The sequence below is a fragment of the Anolis sagrei genome, chromosome X, assembly GCF_037176765.1.
Source record: "Anolis sagrei isolate rAnoSag1 chromosome X, rAnoSag1.mat, whole genome shotgun sequence".
Classification (NCBI taxonomy): Eukaryota; Metazoa; Chordata; class Lepidosauria; order Squamata; family Dactyloidae; genus Anolis; species Anolis sagrei.
This window is the reverse complement of record NC_090034.1, coordinates 61,518,819-61,545,148: the sequence shown is the minus strand read 5'-3', so window position 1 is coordinate 61,545,148 and position 26,330 is coordinate 61,518,819. Positions and strand designations below refer to the sequence as shown.

At 45.8% G+C, this 26,330-nt stretch overlaps 1 protein-coding gene across 1 annotated transcript; it reads right to left on the bottom strand.

The window, feature by feature from the left end:
* Positions 1-215: 215 nt before the first annotated feature.
* ANKLE1 (ankyrin repeat and LEM domain containing 1) lies at positions 216-17,220 on the bottom strand. Its single transcript, XM_060784758.2, has 9 exons — positions 16,842-17,220; positions 12,037-12,189; positions 9,167-9,272; positions 8,271-8,382; positions 5,561-8,122; positions 3,387-3,549; positions 2,482-2,656; positions 2,259-2,388; positions 216-687 (listed from the first exon to the last, which is right to left on the bottom strand). The coding sequence occupies exons 1-9, from the start codon at positions 16,952-16,954 to the stop codon at positions 518-520; spliced, it is 3,684 nt and encodes a 1,227-aa protein (XP_060640741.2). The 5' UTR covers positions 16,955-17,220; the 3' UTR covers positions 216-517.
* Between the last annotated feature and the right edge of the window lie 9,110 nt (positions 17,221-26,330).

Genomic DNA, 26,330 nt, shown 5'->3' with positions numbered 1-26,330 from the left:
ACAGGAAGGAAGGAAATAACAGGAAGGAAGGAGGAAAGGACAGATGAAATGAAAGAAAAAACAGAAAGGAAGAAAAAAGGAGGGAATGAAAGAAGGAAAGAAAGAAAAATAGGAAGGAAGGAAAGTGGGAGAGAAGCGAGGGAGGAAGGGAGGAAGGAAAGAAAGAAGAGGAAGGAGGGAGGGAGAGAGGGAATGAAAAAAGGACAGTCATAAGCTTTATGGTTTTTTAAAAAATTTATTTAAAAAAAACAATCCGCCTAAGAGGTTGGTCGGCCAAAGGGGCTACACAACAGTTCTTTCAACATTAAAAAAATAAATTTTCAATGGAGGCGGCCATTTTGCCTTGTTTGGGCCGGGAGGAATTCAAAGGATGTTCCATTATTTAAAGGGCCTGGAGTGACCCCAATCCCAGAGAGCAGGGCCTCCGGCAAAGGGCAGAAAAGAAGCTGAAGTAATCATAATCGTGTCATCTATTTGACAAATTTGTCAAATTGCATCCATCGGAGCCGGAGGGCCATCATGGCGGCCGGATGTCGGCGGGACACAGCTGCCGCTCCCCTTCGGCCAGGAAGATCTGCATGGCTCTGTGCAGGAGGAAGACACCCAGGCGCCGGCGCCGCTTCAAGGGCCACCCAGCCACCAGGCCATAGTAGTCCCCCTTCTTCATGTTGGTCAGCATCTTCAGCCCTGAGAAGGAGGGAAGGAAGGGATTGAGAACCACTAGGAAGACATAGGAGACAGCAGGTGTTGCCTTGTAGGCTTTGGACCATCGTGAGGGATCTACTTCGTGTTCAGTACAAAGTGGAGATATTTGGAGCTCCACTCTTCTTTCCTCCCTCCTCTCCACCCCACCCCCCACTCCCCGGAGGCCCTTAAGGCAGTTTAGGAACTCTAAAATGGAGCTCCACCCTTCTCTCCTCCCCCCCAAAGGCCCTTGAAGCAGTTTAGAAACTCTAAAATGGAGCTCCACTCTTCTCTCCTCCCCCCCAAAGGCCCTTGGGGCAGTTTAGAAAATCAAAAATGGAGCTCCACTCTTCTCTCCTCCCTCCAAAGGCCCTGTCTGATATGCAGGATGGATTTCCATTCACTGGACCAAATTCGGCACATATACCTGATACCCCAAAATCTGAAACTAGTGTGTTTGTGGGTGGGGGAGTGATTTTGTCATTTGGGAGTTGTAGTTGCTGGGATTTATAGTTAACCTACAATCAAAGAGCATTCTGAAATCCAACAATAGAATTGAACCAAACTTGGTACACAGAACTCCCATGACCAACAGAAAATACTGGAAGCTTGGTGGGCATTGATCTTGAGTTTTGGAGATGTAGTTCATCCAGAGAGCACTGTGGATTCAAACAGTGATAGATCTGGACCAAACTTGGCATAGATCTTCAATATGCCCAAATGTGAATACTGGTGGAGTTTGGGGGAAAATAGACCTTGACATTTGGGAGTTGTAGTTGCTGGGATTTATAGTTTACCTATAATCAAAGAGCATTCTGAACCCCACTTATGATAGAATTGGGCCAAACTTCCCACACAGAGCCCTCATGACCAACAAAAAATACTGGCGGGATTTGAGAGGAATTGACAGTGATTTAGGGGAGATGTAGTTCACCTGCCTCCGTAGAGCACTATGAACCCAAGCAACGATGGATCTGGACCAAATTTGGCACAAATACCCGACACACCGAAATTTTAATATTGGTGGGGTTGGGGGATTGGGTTTTTTTTTTTTTTGTTATTTGGGAGTTGTAGTTGCTGAGATTTATCAGAGGAGGGCTTTTGGTGGGAGGATTCACCATCTGTTTCCAAAACAGAATAGAAGGATAGATGGAGAGATCTTCAGCCTTTTCTGTCAAAGGGGTTCCTAAGACCATCAGAAATATGTATTTTCTGAAGGGCTTTGGTAACCCCTTTGAAACCCACTCGTGACCCCCCGGAGTCCTGACCCCCAGGTTGAGAAACACTGGACTATATAAAAATAATATTGATGTTAGGTTTAATTTACTGATGCTATGTTTTAATTTGATGTTAGATTTTAATGTTATTTTCCTATGCAGGGTTTCTCTGGGATTTCGTGTCAGTATTGTTTTATGAAGGTATTGAATGTTTGCCATTGCGATGTTGGAATCTGCCCTGAGTCCCCTCGGGGAGAGAGATAAGGCGGCATACACATAAAGTTTTATGATTATTATTATAATAAAGGGGGTTGGACTGCCTGAGCATCTGTCGGGAGGGATTGGAGGGTACCTCACCAATGGCGTCCACGATGCAGGCCTCGCGGGTGTAGGCCTCAACGGGGACCACATTCTGGAAGCAGTGCATGGAGACCACCCCTTGGCCGCTCTCCCAGATCTCCAGGATATGGCACACTTTGGGCGAGACCTGAGTAAGAGGAAGCAAAGTGAGGTGGGGTTCTCCGTCAAAAGCCCCCTTCCCAGGATCTGAATCCAGTGCTTCTGCAAAAGCCAGAGCTACCTTTCCTGGAGGCTTCCCTTGGCCGCCCTGGTTGTAATGGGTCAAGGCCTCGTAGAGGTGGCTGTAAGGCCGGGAGCGCTTGCCTTTCCCCACATAGAAGATGGCACTGACAAAGGTCCGGAAGCACTCTGCTTGGCTCACAAAGTGGCAGCGGAAGGGGAGGTTCTGTGTCACCCTAAAAGGAGGGAAGGGAAAGGCGACGCCATGAAGAAAAGAACAGGGAGCAGGGACATCCATGTTGCACTCCAAGCCTGGAAACACATATGACCACCGCACCACACAAGAATATAAAAATCAGGAATAAGAAAGGAAGATATACTGTATACCGTATATACTCGACTATAAGTTGAGTTTTTCAGACCTTTTTTAGACCCCTCAACTTATATTCGGGTGAAGGTCCTGGTGGGAATGTTTGGGGCTGAATAGATAATACAGAGACAGACAAAACAGAAAGGAGGTATGTTGCACCGATGTCAACATCCAGCTTTTTGGCGCTTTGGAAGGTTGTGCTTGAATCCAGCCATGGGAGTACTGTCACTCCATCCTCTATGATGAAGAGCCATCAGGACTTCCTCCTTCCTTTTGGTCGCTTGGTATTTTCTGGTCTTTTTTCTTTATGCTGTTGTCAAATACCTCCCCCGGTTGTTTTAGTGGTACCTAATTTCTCTAACTACAGCTCAAACTGTTTTCAAACTGCTTAGGTCAACAGTAAGCTGAGCTTGACAGTTGAGCTCATGCCAACACAAGGCTTTGAACTAGCAACTTTTCAGTTGGTATATCTTATCATTGCTGGTGATTTACCAGCTGTGCTAAATCCCAAAGATTACAAATGAACCAAAATAAAGGCATAATCATAATAAAGAACCTAGCAGTAAGGGAGGCAGCCAAGTGGCAGGTGTCTTTACCTGGGGTCCAGGAGCAGGTAGTTAAAGCTGGATTTGAGCAGGCCTTCCCTCCACTTCTGTCTCTGATCCAGACGGTCAAACTGTCCAATCAAGGCCATTTCGTCATCTTTCGCATCCGGGATCTGGAACGTCTCCAGGGCGAAGCTCAGTTCTGGGCTGTATCCTGAGGCAGAATGTTCACTGGTTTGGGATTGTATTTGTGGGTTTGACTCCTATGTTATCTCTAGAACCCTCCATTGGAATCGGGCCACAGAGTCACAATGGAAGACTTTGAGATTCTTAGAGAGGTGCTCTGTTCTACTACTATCATCATCATCATCATCATTATCTCAAGCTAAGTGAACTGATGGTTCATTTAGAGAGACGTTCCACATGATAATTCTGGAGGAGGAAATCGGTTTGCCTACAAAGACTTAGGAAAGTTTCAGTCAAATGATAGATATTATATTAGAGCCATGGATTCAAATGACAGGAAATTATTATTATTATTGTTATTATTATTATTATTATTATTGGGAAGAACTTCCTGACCAGTGGAGGTGCCTTCGTTGGAGGCTTTTAAACAGAGGCTGGAGGTCATCTGTTGTGAGGGATCGGATTGTGCTTTTCCTGCCTGGCAGAAAGAGGGGATGGACTGGATGACCTCTGGGGTCCCTTCCAACTCTAGAATTCTAGGACTATATTATTTCTATTATTATTATTATTATTATTATTATTATTATTATTATTATTATTTAAAGGCTAGATGCCCACTTCTTGATCAAGTTTAGATTTACTTCACCCTTTATCTTCTGCAGGGGTGGAGGACCCATTAAGATGGTTGACCCCAGGAGACTTATGGATCCAGATGGATTCCTGGCGGCTCTTGGGGATATTCCTGCCGCCTCGGTTGGTGATCCTGTCGATGCTCTTGTCACCCACTGGAATAGTGAAATTACTAGAGCAATAGACACGATTGCTCCAGAGCGTCCCCTCTCGAGTAGCCGAGCTAAACCATCTCCTTGGTTTCTTGAGGAACTGGCAGCGATGAAACAAATGAAGAGGAGACTAGAGAGCGTGTGGCAAGTCAAATCAAGCACGGCTGGATGGCTATTTAAAGGCATACGCCGCAGCAATAGAAGCCGCAAAGAATTCTTTCTTTGCAGCCAATATTGCGTCTGCAAGGAACCGTCCGGCTGAGCTATTCCGAGTAGTCAAAGGGTTGTTAAATCCCATCTGCCAACTCGGCAGCCCACTGTGAAGCATTTGCTCGGTTCTTCACAGACAAAGTTGCTTTGATCCGTTCTGGCTTTGACCCCATATTAACGGCAGTCTCTGAGGGTGGAACATGAGCACCTGCTTGTCCGATTTTGATGGATTCGTTTCAATCTGTGCAGCTCAAGGATGTGGACAAGATTCTTGGAGAGGCGAGGCCAACCACATGCATCCTAGACCCCTGCCCATCCTGGCTGATAAAGGAAGCCAGAGAGGGTTTGGCAGGGTGGGTGAAGGTGGTGGTTAATGCCTCCCTAAAGGAGGGCAAGTTTTCAGCGAGCCTAAAAGAGGCTATTATAAAGCCGCTGTTGAAGAAACCATCACTTGACAACCCCCCCCCCCCCCATTAGACAACTTTCACCCAGTCTGAGTCCCCTTGTGGGGAGAAGGGCAGGATAGTAATGTATGAAATAATAAATAAATAAATAAATCTCTCAGGAGGGATTGAATTGCTTATTTCTTTATGGCAGAAGAGGGTTTGGCCGGATGACCTTTGGAGTCCCTTCCAACTCAATTCTATGCTCTAATTCTCCATGATGCCTGGCAGAAAGGGCTGGACTAGATCGCCTATAGAGGCCCCTAAAGGTCCCTTCCAACTCTATGACTCTAAAGAAGGCATGGGCAAACCGGCCCTCCAGGACTGAATGGCCCTGGGGGTCTCTTTCTCATTATTGTTATTATTAGTAGTAGGAGCAATAGCAGTAGTATTAGGCCCGGATGGCCCTGGGGGGGGGGGGGTGTCTCTTCCTTACCAACTGTTAGGAATTGTAGGAGTTGAAGTCCAAAACACCTGGAAGAAGGGCCAAAGTTGGCCCATGCCTGCTCTATGGGATTCCACAATATGTCCCATCATGGGCATACCTGACCATTCATTTAGAGATACCTCTGCATTACGACTTGGACGGAGGAAGGACACTTACCTGCTGTATTCTTCCGTGCCTTGGTCCTTGGGTCGTTCCTGAGCTTCTCCAAGAGCTTTGTATAGAGTTTCCGTGTGAGCCCTGTCACCGGCCCTGGATTTACACCGAAGTCCCGCAGCTCCTGGACCAGGACTTCATCCGAAAGGGGCCCGTCAGCCACCTTTCCCGCACAGTCCCGCCAGTCGTACACAACTGTGTCATCGGACCCAGTAAGTGATTCGTCTGTGAAGGGGACGCGCCTCTCGACGAGGGAGTGCCCCTCATCGTCATCCACATAGAGATATTCCACAGGTTTGCTCACATTAGTGTTAATGGGGCGGCCACCCGGGGAGAGCTGGGATGCTTGAACAATGGGGCTTGACCTTTGGGATGAAGTGGGCACGAGAGAGGGCTCTCGGAGAGACATACAGCTGAAGCTCACCCTCGTGGTCTTGGCTTCCTTAGTGCTGACTGATGACGGTTTGGCATCCATCTTGCCCCGTTCCTTTTGGTTATCCCTTGGTGATACGGAGCAGAATGGTTTGGTGTCTGTCTTGTTTGAGTCGTTGCCCCATTCCTCTCGTTTATCCCTTAGAGACACAAAGCATAATGGTTTGGCGTCCATCTCATTTGAGCTGTTGCCACATTCCTCTCGCTTATCCCTTGGAGACACAGAGCATAATAGTTTGGCGTCCATCTTGTTTGTGCTGTGTCCACGTTCCTCTCGTTTATCCTTTGGAGATGCAGAGCATAATGGTTTGCCGTCCAACTTGTCTGAGCTGTTGCCCCATTCCTTTTGGTTATCCCTTGGTGACACGGAGCAGAATGGTTTGGTGTCTGTCTTGTTTGAGCTGTTGTCCCATTCCTCTCGTTTATCCCTTGAAGAAACGGAGCATAATGGTTTGGCGTCTGTCTTATCTGAGCCGTTGCCACTTTCCTTTTGGTTATCCTTTGCCAATACAAAACAGCCGCCAGGTTTGGCTTTGAAATAAAAGGGCCTTTGCTGATCATAATCCTTTACGGGTTCCGTTATCTCCACCAGATCAACAACCGGTATCAACTGGGTGTCCGCCAGCGATCCAGTTTCCCCTCCTGCCACACGGGATGGGTTCTCGTTTTGTGGTTTGACAGTCGAAACGCAGTCTCTTCTGACAACCGGAGGTCTCCCTTCGGGACTGCGCACTCGTCTCGGGCGCCTCGGCATCTCGAGATCTTCATCAAAGAGAGAGGAAGTCGTGGCACTCTTTGCGGTGGGTGCGGACAAACGATGTTCGACTCCACCGAAGGGCCGGAGGAGAGGCGAGTGAGAGGCCTTGGTGGCCAGCATCATGGCCCTCAGTTTGGCCTCCAGGCTGGACAGCTTCTCTTCCGCAGGACTTGGGCAGAAAACTGGCACGGTCTCGGCCACTTCCACACTTGTTCCAGGAGTCTCCGTGTCTTCAGGCATCCTCTGTATAAGAACCGTGTCTTGAGTCTGCACTTCTCCATCGGACACTAACACCATAGTTCCAGATTCGCCAGTGAGTTCGTCTTCACTTGCGGCAATGAAGGAACATTCTGGAAGAACTTGATTCGCGGTTATGGGGATTACGAGATTTAGGGTGTTCCTCTTCCCCTCTTTGTGCCAAGGATGCTTTCCAATATCTCTCCTCTCCTGACACACCTGAGCGGCATTGGTAGGGCTTTTATTCTTCTCAGTGCAACAGAGTCTGGAAGTCTGTGTCTCTAAAGAAGCCTGAGAGTGAACCAGAGTCTGAGGTTTGTCGGGAGAGTCTAAAGTGGCTTTTGGGGATATCTTGACATGCTCATGGGACATTTGGCCACCAGGAAAACAACCCAAGGTGGCTTCTAGTTCCCCATATCTCTGAGCCTTGTTGTCTTGGCTGCAGTCTGAGCTAAAAGAACCACCCAAAATGGCTTCCAGTTCCCCGTTCTTCCGTGGCAGCTCTTCCACGGTGCTTGCTTCACTGTTGCACGAAAGGTACTGGCTGCAGCTCCCCTCTGAAAGGGCCACCAGGGTCCTTTCGAGATCCTCCGCCATCGCAGTGTCTCCTCGGGAGAAGAGGAAGGCATGGTCTGGAGAGGTGACGTCCAGCCCTTGCCGGATGCTGGGCTTCACTACCAGCTTTGGGTCGAGGAAGCTACTGTAGAGGGTCAGATCCAGGGTGGCATTGGCGTCCCACACACAATCCAGTTCACATTCAGGTTTGAGGATCCCCTGGGATCCAGAGGCGCTTTGGGACTTGAGGTTTGAGATTCGCTTCCCATTCGCGTGGGCACATTGCAGTTCGGATGCCGCCTCTAAACGAGTGGGAATCTCGTCGTGTTCGCACATGCCGTTCCAAGAGTATTCAGTAAGGAACGAAGCTGAGGCCCGGTGGTCCCCTTTGGAGCAGCTTTCATCCAGATACTTGGCTGGGAGGCAGCCATTGGAATAAGGAAAGAGGCTGCTTCCAGTGCTCCCATTTTGAGATGACGCTGAGGTTCGGCTAACCAGGTCTGGACCACAATGCCTTAGGATTCCTCCAGCTTCCATAGTGTCATCAGTCACGGTGGAGAGGAAGCTCTCTGCTCTTCGGTAGGCTAAAGGGATGGCAGTTATTATTATTATTAGTATTGCTATTATTTTTATCCATATTTCTATCCCACCTTTCTCCCTTTAGGGACTCAAAGCAGCTAACAACCACCAGAAATACAATTATTGTTGCCGTTGATTTGGGATGCCACTTACACCTCCAGCTGTTCTGCTCTGATGCCTTTTCTCCTTCCAGAGCCTGGCGCAGGATCCGGGCACATATGGCGTTGCCTTGTTCTAAAGCCAGGTCAAGGGCCGTGTTCCTGTCCTGAAAGTCAGAAGCAGACAGGCATTTGCTATGGCATTCCGAACGCATCTCCCTTTACGTCCCATCTCGAAGTCTGAGATCCTCTGGGGAGGCCCTGCACTCGGCCCCGCCTCTGTCACAAGTGAGATTGGCGGGGACGAGGAGCAGGGCCTTCTCAGTGGTGGCCTCTCACCTATGGAATTCACTCCCCGGGAAAATTAGATCAGCAACATCCCTCCTTTCCTTCAGAAAGAAATTAAAAACATGGATGTGGGACCAGGCGTTTGGGCAATCTGGCAGATGAATAAAGGACTGTGACGCCGGATAGGAATTGGACAAGGTGGAACGAAATATGGACTCTGAGTTGGCTAACGCTGTGTCTGAGACTGGCTATTGATTGTGAGATATATTGTTGTTTTAATTGTTTTAACTGTTAACCATATAATTGCTGGTTTTATATGTTATTGTATTTGTGTAGGCACCAAGATGTGCCTTTTTGTAAGCCGCCTGAGTCCCCCGTCGGGGGTTGAGAAGGGCAGGGTAGAAGTATACGAAATAAAATAAATAAATAAATTCCTTCTGCACAATCAAAGCCCTCCTCACAGATGGCCATCCAGCCAATGCTGACGATTAAGACTGGATGGCCAGGGGGGAAGTCTCTTCCTCATTATTATTCTTAGGACTTGGTGGCCTGGAGGTCTTTTCCTCACCAAGATCCCTCCCAACAGATGTCCATCCAGGGACATGTGTGCACATAATTGCTCCCACCTGAAATGTAAACAGAAGGCTATATCCCGATACGCACCTGGTCTTGGATGCAGGGGTCCCCTCCTTCCGCCAGTAGCAGCCTCAAGCACATCGCGCAGCCCCAGGAGGCAGCCACGTGCAAAGGGGTGAGATCCTCCATTGACCTGAAACAGAGAGAATGGCCAGGTGGGACTCTGGACAGGTGGAGAGGCCAAAGGGACCCTTGGATGGGGTTTCCTCTTCGTTCTTAGTTTGAAAGTCTCATTTCCTGTTTCATTGTGAGGTCCTTGCTTTGAAAGGAGTCATTCTACTCCAGGAACTTCATTGTTTATGCGCCACCAACTATGTTGAATTGGTCGAGACTATCAGATATTCATTGAAGAACTAGAGCACAATGTGTTGCACCGATGTCCCTCCCGCAAAAACAACGTTTTGGCCGTTGAATATACTTTTTCCATGTTTTTAATGACAGAACCAATTAAGAAATGACAAAAAATGACCCAGGAACAAAAATCGTTACATAATGTAATAAATTATAATAAAATAATCTATACACATAATAAAAGTGCCACGAACAAGTCTCCCAACCCCTGCCAATGTCCTCCCCAAACACCACGCTGCCCACCATCCAAGGAATGCTTTCATTCAGGGACCATTTCGTTCTAGATGTTCTGTTTTTTCTCCAGTATGGACATCCCAAGGTTCCTTTGTCTCTCCCCATTGGTATGGAATTTGCATGACCCTGCTCACTGCGTTTCCCTTAACCCTTTCCTGTGGCACACAGCAAACAGGAATTAAGCAGCAACTGAACAAGAGTTTTGGGAAGAATTTACACAGTTGTAGTTCACCTACATCCAGAGACCTCTGTGAATCCAACCAACGATGGATCTGGACCACACTTGCCACAGACGATGGGATTTACAGTACCTTCACCCACTTCCCGAGACCACTGCACTACCGACAAATGACGAGCCTGGACCAAACTTGCCACACAGACACACCATGATCCACTTCACATTCTGGTAGTTTGAGAGAAGATGGACCATGTATGATGGGATTTGCAGTACCTTCAGTCACTTCACAAGACCACTGCAACCCACACAAATGACAGACCTGGACCAAACTTACCACACGGACTCTCCATCATGTACTTTATATCCTGGTGAGTTTTGGGAGGTGAACCAGGGACTATGGGACTTGCAGTATCTTCATTCACTTTCCAAAACCACTGCGACCTGAACGAATGATGGACTTGGACCAAATTTGGCATACAGACTCCCTATGACACACTTTCTGTCCTGGTGAGGGTTGGGGGGAAAATGCTGTATGTCAGCCTGTGATTATGTCTAATGATCAGGGTACTCTGGATGATGGGAATGACAATGAGTTTTGTGTGTCTAATGATCAGATTGCTGTGGTTTTTGAGTTCTGTGAATACCACAAACGAACATTACATTTTTATTTATATAGATTACATAACATGTAATGTAAATATATAATTATAATCATAATATTGTATTATTATTACTGGTATTATATTGTAATACACTATAATATGCTTCAAGTCGTCTCCGGTTGCTTCTGGGTTGAGAGAATCGGCCCAGGGAAAACCATCTGATCCCTAATCCATCTAAAACACAGACATGCGCCTTTCACCTTAAGAACAGACAAGCATCCCGAGCTCTGAGGATTACCTGGGAAGGAATCCCACTGGAGCATTGCAGCGCACCCAAATACCTGGGAGTCACTTTGGACCGTGCTCTGACCTACAAGAAGCACTGCCTGAACATCAAACAAAAAGTGGGCGCTAGAAACAACATCATACGAAAGCTGACTGGCACAACCTGGGGATCACAACCAGACACAGTGAAGACATCTGCCCTTGCGCTATGCTACTCTGCTGCTGAGTATGCATGCCCAGTGTGGAACACATCTCATCACACTAAAACAGTGGATGTGGCTCTTAATGAGACATGCCGCATTATCACGGGGTGTCTGCGACCCACACCACTGGAGAAATTACACTGCTTAGCCGGTATTGCACCACCTGACATCCGCCGGGAAGTAGCAGCCAATAGTGAAAGGACCAAGGCAGAGACATCTCCAGCTCATCCCGTTTGGGCATCAGCCAGCACGTCAACGACTTAAATCAAGACATAGTTTTCTTAGAACTACAGAGACACTCGCTGGAACACCCCAGCAAGCGAGAGTCCAAAAGTGGCAGGCCCAAACCCAGCACCTCAATTCATGGGTGATACCAGATGAGAGACTCCCCCCTGGGCACTCAGAAGACTGGGCGACTTGGAAGGCGCTGAACAGATTGCGCTCTGGCACCACGAGATGCAGAGCCAATCTTAAGAAATGGGGCTACAGGGTGGAATCCTCGGCATGCGAGTGCGGAGAAGAACAAACCACTGACCACCTGCTGCAATGCACCCTGAGCCCTGCCACATGCACGATGGAGGACCTTCTTGCGGCAACCCCACAGGCACTCCAAGTGGCCAGATACTGGTCAAAGGACATTTAACCAAATACCAAATTTACAAAATCTGTGTGGTTTTTTTTTCTTTTTCTTTTTAATCTCTGTGTTTGTTTTGCTCTGTTAGAATTGTAAAACAATGGTTGCTGATGACACGATAAATAAATAAATAACACTGTAATATTATAAATATTATATGTATATACAATATACTATATTATATTATTAGTAAAGACAAGATGGAAGTGTCTTCTGCTCAAAACAAACAAGGCCTTTTTCAAATAACTCATTGAATCAAATGAAATCCGCCACAGCAGGGACTCACAGAAAATGGGCACCCCAGACTTATTACTTGTCTGGGTTTCTGCCAACAGGCTTCTTCTGGTCTCACTGCTAGGGGTTGCCTCCTAAATTGGGGCCAACAGTAATGATAACAACAACAACAATACCTGGCGTTGGGGTCTCCGCCATGTTGGAGAAGGAGGGCCAGGCAGCGGAGGCCACTCTCCTGCTCCATGCCAGCTGCCAAGTGGATGGGAGCCATGCCTTCAGGCAGCACCAAGTTGGGGTTGGCACCCTGTTGGAGGAGGGTCTCCACCATCCTAGGAAGGAACAGAAGGAAAAGAAAAGTAACAGAAAGCCTGCTTGGTCTCAACTCTAAAATTACAACAGCAAAACAACAGAGAGGAAACAAACAAGGACATCTAATCCTTGTTTGTTTCCTCCGGAGACAGAGGGTGGAGTGGTTAGGACAAAGCTCTGAGAGCTCCTGCCTTTGCTGTGGAGTTCCCCAGGGTGCTATCCTCTCGCCCCTGTTATTTAACATCTACGTCCGGCCACTTGCTGGACTGGTGCGGAGCTTTGGCATAGAGTGCTACCAGTATGCAGATGATACTCTTGCATCTCAAACCTGGGACAACCGCGATTCCTGAGAACTTTAAGCTGTGTTTGGAAGCAGTGATGAGTTGGCTGCGAGCGAGCAGACAAAAAGTGAATCCTGCAAAAACTGAGATACTCTGGCCTGGCCAGCCGCCAGAATTAACCCAGTCTCTGCCTGATTTCGATGAGGAAGCGCTGGTTCCGTCTGCCACTGTTAAAAGCCTTGGGTTGTGTTGGACTCATCGCTAACGATGGAGGCCCAGATCACTGCCATAAGTAGTGGTCCCCCTGTTTACCTCTCCGAACGTATTCTCCCCTATGATCCATCAAGATTATTAAGATCGTCTGGAGAGGCCCTGCTCTCGGTCCCACCGGCCTGGCAAGTGCATCTGGTGGGGACGAGGGACAGGGCCTTCTCAGTGGTGGCCCCTCGACTCTGGAACTCTCTCCCACTGGAGATCAGAACCGCCCCGTCTATCCTGACATTTAGGAAACAGGTGAAGACTTGGTTATGGAGACAAGCATTCGACGAGTGAGCCAACACCCCGAGATATGGATGGAGGAAGATGAGCAACGATTTTAGTGTGATGACTGACCATTATAGTTATTGATTGTAATTGCTGTTTTAATGTTTTACTGTAATATGTATTACGATGTTTTATTGATTGTATGTGATATTATGGTTGGAAACCGGTCTGAGTCCCTCAAGAGAGGTGAGAAGGCCGGTATACAAAACTTTAAAATAAATAAATAAATAATCGCAAACCGGATCGGGGTATAGGATGGTAACCTGTGCTGGACGGGGTTACACTCCCCCTGAAGTCACAGGTCCGCAGTTTGGGAGTCCTCCTGGATTCAGCACTTACGCTTGAGGCTCAGGTGTCGGCAGTGTCCAGGAGGGGCTTTTGCACAACTAAGACTCGTGCGCCAACTGCGACCGTACCTCGCAAAGGTTGATTTGGCTGGGGTGGTCCATGCCTTGGTCACCTCTAGACTGGACTACTGTAATGCGCTCTACATGGGGCTGCCCTTGAAAACGGCTCGGAAATTCCAACTGGTCCAATGGGCGGCAGCCAGGATGTTAACTGGCGCTCCTTACAGAGAGAGGTCAACCCTCCTGTTTAAGGAGCTCCATTGGCTGCCGTTTACCGACCGAACCTAATTCAAGGTGCAGGTGCTGACCTACAAAGCCCTAAACGGTTTGGGACCTGCCTACCTGCGTGACCGCATCTCCGTTTATGAACCCACGCGCTCCCTTCGTTCATCCGGAGAGGCCCTGCTCGCAATCCCACCTGCGTCGCAGGCGCGTTTGGTGGGGACAAGGGACAGGGCCTTCTCTGTGGTGGCCCCCCGACTCTGGAACACCCTTCCCAAAGACATTAGACTAGCACCCACATTGGCAGTCTTTAGGAAGAATCTGAAGACCTGGCTATTCTGATGTGCCTTTCTGGAATAGGATAACCTCCAGCACTACGTCCCAGAAGCACTTTATTAGAGTTTAAGACTCTCTGCACATTGCACTTGCCCAGAAATCCAACATACCTCCTGCCACACCCAGCACTTTTTAACCTGTACGCATCACTGGCCCGGCCCTGGTTTTTATTGTGTAATGATGTAATGTTTTGTTATTGCTTATGTTTTTAATTTGCTTTAAATTGTATTGTTATTGTTTTGCTGTTGTTGTGTTGAGGCCTTGGCCTTTGTAAGCCGCATCGAGTCCTGCGGGAGATGCTAGCGGGGTACAAATAAAGTTTAATAATAATAATAATAATAAGTAAGCAGGCCTTTTTTCGTCTTCGCCAGGCAAGGAAATTGGCATCCTACCTTTCAGTAGAAGCATTGGTAACAGTAATCCACGCAACAGTCACCACGAGGTTGGACTATTGCAACGCCTTATATGCCGGCTTTCCAAAGTCAACAACGCAGAAGATTCGGATGGTCCAAAATGCAGCGGCCAGGCTGCTAGCGGAATCATCTATAAGATCCCATATCACACCGATTCTGCAACAACTGCATTGGCTACCAATAGAACATCGGATCTCTTACAAGACACCTATCCTGACATTTAGAGCTCAAAATGGCCAAGGACCTTTATATCTTAGGGACCGCCTCATTCCTTTTCCCCATCAGTGGTCACCTCGATCCACCCAGGAAAATCTCCTCTACATACCGGGCCCTAGGGAGGTACACCTGGAAGGTACACGGCGTAGAGCTTTTTCGACCTGTGCTCCAATTCTGTGGAACTCATTGCCTCCATACGTTAGAGCAGTGGTTCTCAACCTTCTTAAGGCCGTGACCCCTTTATACAGTCTCCCATTTTGTGGTGACCCTCAACCATAAAATTATTTTCGTTGCTACTTCATAACTAATTTTGGCTACTGTTTTGAATCATAGAATCATAGAGTTGGAGGAGACCTCATGGGCCATCCAGTCCAATCCCCTGTCAAGAAGCAGGAAAATTACATTCAAAGCACCCATGACAGATGGCCATCCAGCCTCTGTTTAAAATGTAATGTAAATATCTGATATTCAGAATGTATTTTCATTCACAGGACCAAATTTGACACAAATACCCGATACATCCAAATTTGAATACTGGTGGGGTTGGGGACTGGATTGATTTTATCATTTGGGAGGTATAGTTGCTGGGATTTATAGTTAACCTGCAATCAAAGAGCATTCTGAACTCCACCAATGATGGAATTGAACCAAACCTGGCACTCAGAAGTCACATGACCAACAGAAAATACTGGAAGGGTTTAGTGGGCATTGACCTTGAGTTTGGGAGTTGTAGTTCACCTACATCCAGAGAGCACTGTGGACTCAAACAATGATGGATCAGAACCAAACTTGAGAGCCGTTCAGCAGTGGAACTCTCTGCCCTGGAGTGTGGTGGAGGCTCCTTCTTTGGAAGCATTTAAACAGAGGCTGGATGGCCATCTGTCAGGGGTGATTTGAATGCAATATTTCTGCTTCTAGGCAGGGGGTTGGACTGGATGGCCCATAAGGTCTCTTCTAACTCTTTGATTCTATGATTCTGTGATTCTATGAATACTCAATATGCCCAAATGTGAACACTGGTGGAGTTTGGGGAAAACAGAGTTGTAGTTGCTGGGATTTATAGTTCACCTACAATCAAAGAGCATTCTGAACCCCACAAATGATAGAATTGGATCAAACTTCCCACACAGAACCCCGATGCCTAACAGAAAATATTGTGTTTTCTGATGGTCCTTAGCGACCCCTCTGACACCCCCTCATGACCCCCTCAGGGGTCCCGACCCCCACGTTGAGAAACACTGCGTTAGAGCAATGTCAGAGTTGCGACCTTTTGTAAAGGCACTCAAGACTTGGCTGTTTGGTTGTGCATTTAAGTAACCGGATCAAATTTGTCAAATAGTCACTGTTGATTTTTTTTATGTTGAATGTTTTTATATTGTGTAAATGCTATTTTAGATTGTAAGTCGCTCAGAGCACCTTGGTGGAGAGTGACTAATTAAGAAATAAAGTGAAGTAATCACCTCTGAACAAAAGATTGCCCCAGGCACTGCCAGGCCATCAAATGCTAATCAAGGTGGTCAGTTGAAACATTGGAGCTCCCGGTGGCGCAGTGGGTTAAAGCCCTGTGCCGGCAGGACTGAAGACCCGACAGGTCGCAGGTTCGAATCCGGGGAGAGGCGCATGAGCTCCCTCTATCAGCTCCAGCTCCTCATGCGGGGACATGAGAGAAGCCTCCCACAAGGATGATAAAAACATCAAATCATCCTGGCGTCCCCGGGCAACGTCCTTGCAGACGGCCAATTCTCTCACACCAGAAGTGACTTGCAGTTTCTCAAGTCACTCCTGACATGACAAAAAAAAGTTGAAACATTCGCACCTAGCTCCAGCAGACAAGAATCCTTTGTCCCACCCTGGTCATTCCACAGATATATAAACCCATTTTTCCTACTTCCAACAGACCTCACTACCTCTGAGGATGCTTGCCATAGATGCAGGCAAAACGTCAGGAGAGAATGCCTCTAGAACATGGCCATACAGCCCGAAAAAACCTGCAACAACCCAGCAAAGTTCTTTATTTGCTTCCACTTTCCTCCTCCTCAGTCCAGCTGGAAGATTCCGAGCAGCATTGGCATTGATGAGGAAAGAGAGCTGGATGGAGAGGATCGATTTAATAAACAAATAAGCACAAATCACTTATTTCACACCCCTCCTCCAAAAAATATGGCAAATGCGCGCCCCCTGCAAATGATTTGTTTTACAGGCTTGGGCGTACTTGGGGTGGGTAGAAATGCAAGTGCCAAACCCCTCCCCCAAAGTTAGAAACGCAAGGAAGCTCGGCAACCCGCCGAAGCCGCATTCACACGTGCAAACTTACGTGTCGTCCTCGGCTCGCAGCGCCTCGCAGAGCCGTGTGGCTAGCTGGAGAGCGCGATGCCCCGCGCGGCCGCTAGAGGGCGGCCAATGAGCGGCGGCGGCGCGTCTGCGCATGCGTGCTTCGCTCCCGAGACCCCGACTTCACTTCCCTCGCCGGCGTGGTCTCGCTTGGAAGGAGGCCCGGTCCTCGGCCTCAGCGCGGGGTCCTGATGGAGAGGGAGCCCCCCAAAGCCCTTCAGGGCCATTACGGTTCCGCCGTCATCACTCTGAGAAGCGCTGCCGCCATCTTGTTCCGAAAATTTCAAGCTTCCCGCCTCAGCGTCGTCGAGGCGCCTCATTGGTTGGTTTCAAGGTAGGCGTTTGATTGACAGCTGGACCAACCACTGATGACGACGCATGGGTTAAGTGAAGCATATAAGGTTTCCGCCCCTCCACCTTGGCCTCGCCTTACGCTTGTTCTTCGGCTGCAGGGTAGGCCTCATCTGGATTTGATTGACAGCTAGGCCAGCCAGTGAGAAGGACGCGAGGGGTAGCTGAAGTATATAAAGTTTCCGCCCCTCCGCTTTGGCCCCGCCTCACGCTTGCTCATCACAGGAGCTGTCTTCATAGACCTGTCAGCAGCCTATGATACTGTGAACCACCGTCTCCTCCTGAGAAAAATGTATAATATCACTTCACTTAGGCGATCCCTCGCTTTCAGAGGATGATTGTCTTCCAATATTCTTGTGGGTCCGTATGTGGCTATGGAGCCCTATTCTTGACCTGCATCTTCTTCCGCAGTGAGGGCATTGGTTTCCAGGTGGAAGGCGGTCCCGGTCGGGGTTGGCTTGACGCGCCTTCCTCCTGGCACGTTTCTCTCTTTCATCCTCCACTCGTGCCTCCTCAAATTCTGCAGCACTGCTGGTCACAGCTGACCTCCAGCTGGAGCGCTCAAGGGCCAGGGCTTCCCAGTTCTCAGTGTCTATGCCAGAGTTTTTAAGGTTGGCTTTGAGCCCATCTTTCAATCTCTTTTCCTGTCCTCCAACATTCCGTTTTCCGTTCTTGAGTTCGGAGTAGAGCAACTGCTTTGGGAGACGGTGGTCGGGCATCTGGACAACATGGCCGGTCCAGCGGAGTTGGTGGCAGAGGACCATCGCTTCAGTGCTGGTGGTCTTTGCTTCTTCCAGCACGCTGACGTTTGTCCGTTTGTCTTCCCAAGAGATTTGCAGGATTTTCTGGAGGCAGCGCTGATGGAATCGTTCCAGGAGTTGCATGTGACGCCTGTAGACAGTCCACGTTTCACAGGCATAGAGCAGGGTTGGGAGGACAATAGCTTTATAAACAAGCACCTTGGTATCCCTACAGATGTCCTCAAACACTCTCTGCTTCATTCGGAAAAATGCTGCGCTTGCAGAGCTCAGGCGGTGTTGTATTTCGGCGTCGATGTTGACTTTGGTGGAGAGGTGGCTGCCAAGGTAGCAGAAATGATCAACATTTTCTAATGTTACACCATTAAGCTATATCTCTGGCATTGGAAAGGGATTGGCTGGTGTCTGCTGGAAAAGCACCTTGGTTTTTTCAATGTTCAATGACAAGCTGAGCTTTTCGTTTGCTTCTGCAAAGGTGTTTAGAGTGGCTTGTAGATCTTCTTCTGAATGCACACAGACGACGTTGTCATCAGCATACTGGAGTTCTATAACAGATGTTGTGACCTTGGCTTTGGCTTTCAGTCTGCTGAAGTTGAATAGCTTGCCATCTGTCCGATAGATGATTTCCACTCCGGTGGGAAGCTTCCCATCAACAAGGTGAAGTATCATAGTGATGAAGGTGGAGAGTAAAGTTGGGGCAATAACACATCCTTGTTTGACACCTGATTCCACCTTAAATGGGTTATAATATCACAAAGGACTACCACCTTACCCGCCTCATAGGAAACCTGCTACAAAACAGGAGCTTTTTTGTTGAGTCCCAGGGCCAGAGAAGCAGATGGCGGAAACAGAAGAATGGCCTGCCTCAGGGGAGCGTGCTCGCTCCATCCATGTTCAACATCTACAGAAATGACCAGCCACTGCCAGAAGGGACAGAGAGCTTCATCTATGCTGATGATCATGCCATTACTGCTCAAGCAGGGAGATTTGAGATGGTAGAACAGAAGCTCTCCAAAGCTCTAGGTGCTCTTCCTGCCTATTACAGGGAAAACCAGCTGATCCCCAACCCATCCAAAACACAGACACGGGCCTTTCAGCTCAAGAACAGAGAAGCATCCCGAGCTCTGAGGATCACCTGGGAAGGAATCCCACTGGAGCATTGCAGCGCACCCAAGTACCTGGGAGTCACTCTGGACCGTGCTCTGACCTACAAGAAGCACTGCCTGAACATCAAGCAAAAAGTGGGCACTAGAAACATCATACAAAAGCTGACTGGCACAACCTGGGGATCACAACCAGACACAGTGAAGACATCTGCCCTTGCGCTGTGCTACTCTGCTGCTGAGTATGCATGCCCAGTGTGGAACACATCTCACCACGCCAAAACAGTGGATGTCTTAATGAGACATGCTGCATTATCACGGGGTGTCTGCGCCCTACACCACTGGAGAAATTACACTGCTTAGCTGGTATTGTACCACCTGTCATCCGCCGGGAAGTAGCAGCCAATAGTGAAAGGACCAAGGCAGAGACATCTCCAGCTCATCCCTTGTTTGGGTATCAGCCAGCACGTCAACGACTTAAATCAAGAAATAGTTTTCCAAGATCTACAGAGACACTCGCTGGAACACCTCAGCAAGCGAGAGTCCAAAAGTGGCAGGATTCTAGAATTCTAGAATTAAAATATTAATATCTATATAAATAAAAAATGTTCAACAGAACTCAAAAACCACTGGATGAATTGACACCAAATTTGGACACAAGACACCTAACAACCCAATGTATGTCCTTCACTCAAAAAATTGATTTTGTAATTTGGGAGTTGTAGTTGCTGGGATTTATAGTTCACCTACAATCAAAGACCATTCTGAACCCCACCAACGATGGAATTGAACCAAACTTGGCACACAGTTCTCCCATGACCACCAGAAAATACTGGAAGGGTTTGGTGGGCAGTGTTCTTTGGGCTTTATAGAACACCCACAATCAAAGAGCATTCTGAACTCCACCAATGATGGAATTGAACCAATCTTGGCACAAAGAACTCCAATGACAAACAGAGAATACTGGAAGAGTTTGGTGGGCATTGACCTTGAGTTTTCGAGTTGTAGTTCACCTACATCTAGAGAGCACTGTGGACTCAAACAATGATGGATCTGGACCAAACTTAGAACGAATCCTCAATATGCCCAAATGTGAACACTGGTGGAGTTTGGGGAAAATAGACCTTGACATTTGGGAGTTGTAGTTGCTGGGATTTATAGTTCACCTACAATCAAGGAGCATTCTGAACGCCACCAACGATGGAATTGAACCAAACTTGGCACACAGTTCTCCCGTGACCAACAGAATATACTGGAAGGGTTTGGTGGGCAGTGTCCTTTGGTTTTGGAGTTGTAGTTCTCCTACATCCAAGGAACACTGTGGACTCAAACAATGATGGATCTGGAGCAAATTCTACACAAATACTCAATATGTCCTAATGTGAATACTGGTGGAGTTTGAGGAAAATAGAATCTTGACATTTGGTAGTTGTTCACCTACAATCACAGAGCATTCTGAACCCCACCAACAATAGAATTGGGCCAAACCTCCCATACAGAACCCCCATGACCACCAGAGTGGGCCACAGCAACACGTGGCAGGGGATGGCTAGTATAATAATAAAATGAAATAATGGTAAAATAATGTATAATAATGTAACAACAATATATAATAATATAATAATGTACATAATGGTCTAATAATTTAATTATAGTAATAAATGAATACATAATAATGTAACAATATACAATATTTTTATTTATTTATTTATTTATTTATTATTCGAACTTATATGCCGCCACACCCCTGGGGCTCGGAGCGGCTTACAAGAACAGGCTAAAATCTAACACAATTTAAACCAATTTAAAAACAGCAGTATTAAAGATCAAATAAAATATAATGATGCAACAATATATAATATGTAAATATTATGATTTATAATCATATACTGTAATTATTATAATATATCATAATGTAAACAACATAACAATAAAATGAAGTAATAATAATATAAATATAGTAATATAACAATATATCATATTTTATTGCTGAAGAAAGTAAAATAATGGCAACATTTTCTACAAAAGCTACAGAAAAGTGTGTCACAGAGAAATATAGAACAGAGATGAAATATTAATGAATTCCCCTAAATGTGTGTGTGTGTCTCTGTTATTTATGGATGGAATCATACAAAGATTTCCTTCTGTTTTGCATCTTATCTGTTTTAATATGTAAAGGAAATGCACAGCTAATTGTTCAAAATAGAAAGGTAGAAATGCATGCTCAAAAAGTGAATGTGCAAACAAGTGAACAAGTGTAAGTGGACGTCAATGCAGGTTCAATGGAGAATTCACCATGGAATGCACAACTGAGTGTACAAATGGATGCGAATGCAGGTACACCCTTAATTGAGTGTGCAACAGAACATACAAGTGTGTGAATTGATGCAAATGCAAGTCCAATTGCACGTTCACAATTGAATGCACAACTGCACTAGTGAATGCCTGAGAAAGTGCAAATTGATGTAAATGCATCTAAATCCTTAAGTGTGCAACTGAGTGAACAATTGAGTGTGTGAATGGGTGTCTATGCACATCCTTGAGCGTGCAACTGAGTGCACTAGTGAGTGTGCAAGTGGATGCCAATGCAGGTATGATGGACAGTTCACCACTGAATGCACGGCTGAGTGTGCCAATGAATGCAAATGCTTATAGGTCCTTAATGGAGTGTGTGACCGGATGCACAAACAAATGCACTGCTGAGTGTGTGAATGGATGTAAATGCAGGTTTGATGGAGAATTCAGAATTGAATGCACCACTGTGTCTGCAAATGTATGTCAGTGCAGGAAGGTCCTTAATTGAGTGTGCAACTGAATGCACAAGTGAACGCATGGCTGAGTGTGCAAATAGATGTAAACCCAGATCCAATGGAAAGTTCACAATTTGAATACACAACTGTACTAGAGAGTGCACGACTGTGCTAATGGATGTCAATGCAGGTCTGATGGAGAGTTCACAACTGAATGCATGACTGGGTGTGCAAATGGATGCAAATTCATATCCTTAATTGAGTGCGCAACCAAATGAACAAGTTAGTGCACGACTGAGTGTGTGAATGGATATAAATGAAGGTAAGTCCTTAATGGAGTGTGCAACCAAGGGTAAATATGAGTGCACTACTGAGTGTGTGAATGGATCCAATGGAGAGTTTGCAATTTAATGCATGACTACACTAGTGAAAGCATGGCTGAGTAAAATGCAGGTCCTTAATTGAGTGTGCAGCTGGATCCACAAGTGAGTGCACAACTTAATGTACAAATGTATGTAAATGCAGGCCTGCTGGAGAGTTCACAATTGAATGTGTGAATGCACTAGTGAATGCACAAGTAAGTGTGGAAATTGATGTAAATGCAGGGCCTCAACTGAGTGTGCAACTGAATGCACAAGTGTGTGAATAGATGTAAATCTGGTTCCAATGGAAAGTGCACAACTGAATGCACAACTGCACTAGTGAATGCACAACTGAGTGTGTGAATGGGTGTAAATGCAGGTCTGTTGGAGAGGTCACAATTGAATACATGACTGTGCAAATAGATGCAAATGCAGGTCCTTAATGGAGTGTGCAATTGGATGCACGGCTGAGTGTGCAAATGGATGTAAATCCAGGTAAGTACCTTATTGAGTGTGCAACCAAATGCACAAATGAACACACTGCTGAGTGTGCAAATGGATGTCAATGCAGGTCCAATGGAGAATTTGCAATTGAATGTACGACTGAGTGTGCAAATGAATGTAAAATGCAGAGTTTTACCCACTTCTTTCTTTCATTTAACCTTCCTTTCCTTTTTGACCCAATTTATACGAACAGATTTCTGGGGGACTTTAAAGAAGATAATTACCTATTTTAATTGAGTTTTTAAATTAGGTTTTAAAAATGTTTATTTAATTGGGGTCATCAAAAAGAATTAACTTGCAAGGCAGGGGATCCCCTAAAGGTCACCTAGTCTGACTCAATTAAAAATAATCTTATATAAAATAATAATAATATAAAATAATAAAATGCAAAAAAATGAAATATCAATCTATCGTTATCGACAGATACGGGTTTTCATATTAAATATTAGACAATATTATTAATTAAATAAAAATGTAGAAATTAAATAGAATATAGTAGATAATATTATTAAATAAGTAGTATTAATATTAATATTGAATTTCAGTACTAAATATTAAATTGTAATTTCTATTTATTATATTTTATCACTATTTTATTTATTATATTATTACTATATTTTATATTTATTGTATTATTATATTTATTTTAATATTTTATCCTAGTTGCTATAATGATAGTTATATAATTATTTCATTATAATTATGTTTTATCATATAAGAAATATTTATAAATATTGTGATATATTTAATATGTATTATTATATACTCATCATTGTCATTGTATTTATTATTTTACTATGTTTCATTGTTATTATATATGTTATTATAATATATAATAATAATAATTAATATATTTATTATATATCTACTTGGGTCCCCAGCATTGCCCAGGTTACCTGAAAAAGTAAATTTTTTACTTGTCCAAAATCATGAGGCTGTGGGTGAACTACTACTCACATCCTGACAGATTAACCCACCAGTACCAAGTTTGTGATGTTGGGCAAGTTTGCTCTGAATGCATCATTGGTGGGGTTCAGTGTGTTCTTTGACTGTAGGGTAAACTACAGCTCCCACCATGGATTCAAACCGCCAACCTTTTGGTCATCAAGTTCAGCAGCTCAGCACCACTGTGGGTTATATATAAATATAATAAGTATAAATATATTTATTATAAATATGTTATAAATAAATATAAATATATTTATTATTATACTAGCTGTCCCCTGCCACGCGTTGCTGTGGCCCGGTCTGGTGATCTGGAAAATAAAGTAATGAGAAAGTGTTGGTTTCTAATATATGTAATTCCTTTATGCTTGTGGGTAAACAGTATTTCTTGTTGTTTCTTTGTCAGTGTTGATGTGGAGAGTGTCTGGTTTGCCTACTCTGGAATATGCAACATATCATAGTCCTTCTTTAAGGGTCTTTTTCAAATCTATGATACTATATCTGTGTGTGTGAGAGAGAATCATATCTATCTATCTATATTTATGACTGGATGGCTCTTTGTCAGGAGGGCTTTGATTACGTTTTCTTGCCCTGATGAAGGGAGTTGAATTGGATGGCCTTAAGTATTATCTGTTGGTCATGGGGTTCTGTGTAGGAAGTTTGCCCCAATTCTGTCATTCGTGGGGTTCAGAATGCTCTTTGATTGTAGGTGAACTACAAATCCCAGTAACTACAATTCCCAAATGTCAAGGTCTATTTTCTCCAAAGTCCATCTGTGTTCATATTTGGGCATATGAAATGTTCGTGCCAAGTTTGGTCCAGATCCATCATTGTTTGAGTCCACAGTGCTCTCTGGAAGTAGGTGAACTACAACTGCCAAACTCAAGGTCAATGCCCACCAAACCCTTCCAGCGGGGTCATGGGAGTTCTGTGTGCCAAGTTTGGTTCAATTCCATCATTGATTGAGTTCAGAATGCTCTTTGATTGTAGGTGAACTATAAATCCCAGCAACTACAACTCCCAAATGACAAAATCATAATTTTTTGAGTGTTGGTCACTCCTTGTGTTGTGAGACGTTTTCTTGCCAAATTTGGTGTGATTTCGTTCATCGGTTCTTTTGTTTTTAAGGTACTCATTATGCACAGAGCATTTTTATATATAAAGATTATGATTATATTTATTGTTTTATTATTATATTTATATTATTATAATTACATGTTTTATTGTTAACATTTATATTTACGATATTTTATATGTTCATCATTATGAAATGTTACATTGATTGTCTCATGTAGGAAATATTTATGATATTGTTATTATATTCATATTTGTTATTATCTTTTATATAAAGATTTATTATGTTTACTGTTATATATACTGTTATATGTTTACTGTTATAATGAGGCCAGCCACATGCATCCTGGACCCCTGCCCATCCTGGATTCTAAAGGAGGCCAGAGGGGGATTGGCCGAGTGGGTAAAGGTGGTGGTTAACGCCTCCCTTCGGGAAGGCAAGATTCCAGCAAGCTTAAAACAAGCTATAATAAAACCGCTATTGAAAAAACCATCACTGGACCCCACTAAATTTGACAACTTCCGGCCAGTTTCCAATCTCCCCTTTTTGGGCAATGTCCTGGAACGCGCGGTGGCCTCACAACTCCAGGTATTCTTGGGAGACACAGATTATCTGGATTCGGCACAGTCTGGTTTCAGACCGGGACATGGAACTGAGACAGCCTTGGTCGCCTTAGTGGATGATCTGCGCCGGGAGCTCAACAGGGGGAGTGTGTCCCTGTTGGTGCTGCTGGACCTCTCAGCGGCCTTCGATACCGTCGACCACGGTATCCTTCTGGAATGCCTCGCGGGGATGGGGCTTCGGGGCACTGTTTTACAGTGGCTCTGGTCATTCCTGGAGGGCCGATCCCAGAAGGTGTTATTGGGAGACACCTGTTCAACCCCACAACCTTTGTCTTGTGGGGTTCCTCAGTGCTCAATATTGTCTTCCATGTTGTTTAACATCTACATGAAGCCGCTGGGGGAGATCATCAGGAGTTTCGGGGTACGGTGCCATCTGTACGCAGATGATGTCCAACTCTGTCACTCTTTTCCACCTGCTACTAAGGGGGCTGTCGAGGTCCTGAACCAGTGCCTGGCCGCTGTAACGGTCTGGATGAGGGCGAACAAATTGAAATTGAATCCAGACAAGACAGAGGTACTCCTGGTCAGTTGCAAGGCCGAACAGGGTATAGGGTTACAGCCGGTGCTGGATGGGGTCGCACTCCCCCTGAAGATGCAGGTTTGCAGCTTGGGTGTGATCCTGGATTTGTCGCTGAGCCTGGAGCCCCAGGTCTCGGCAGTGACCAGGGGAGCATTCGCACAGCTAAGGCTTGTGCGCCAGCTGCACCCGTACCTCGGGAAGTCTAACTTGGCCACGGTAGTCCATGCTCTGGTTACATCCCGTTTAGACTACTGCAACGCTCTCTACGTGGGGCTGCCTTTGAAGACAGCCCGGAAGCTTCAATTGGTCCAACATGCGGCAGCCATGATACTAACAGGAGCGGGACGAAGGGAGCATACAACCCCCTTGCTGTACCAGCTCCACTGGCTGCCGATTTGCTACCGGGCTCAATTCAAGGTGCTGGCGTTGGCCTATAAAGCCTTAAACGGTTCCGGCCCAAGATACCTATCCGACTGCATCT

Coding starts and splice junctions, on each gene's coding strand:
- ANKLE1 (XM_060784758.2), bottom strand. CDS start 16,954: ATGCGCAGACGCGCCGCCGCCGCTCATTGGCCGCCCTCTAGCGGCCGC. Junction 12,190..16,841: donor CTGCGAGCCGAGGACGACAC/GTAAGTTTGCAC, acceptor GTTCCTTCCTAG/GATGGTGGAGACCCTCCTCC. Junction 8,383..9,166: donor ACCCCTGCATCCAAGACCAG/GTGCGTATCGGG, acceptor TCTGACTTTCAG/GACAGGAACACGGCCCTTGA.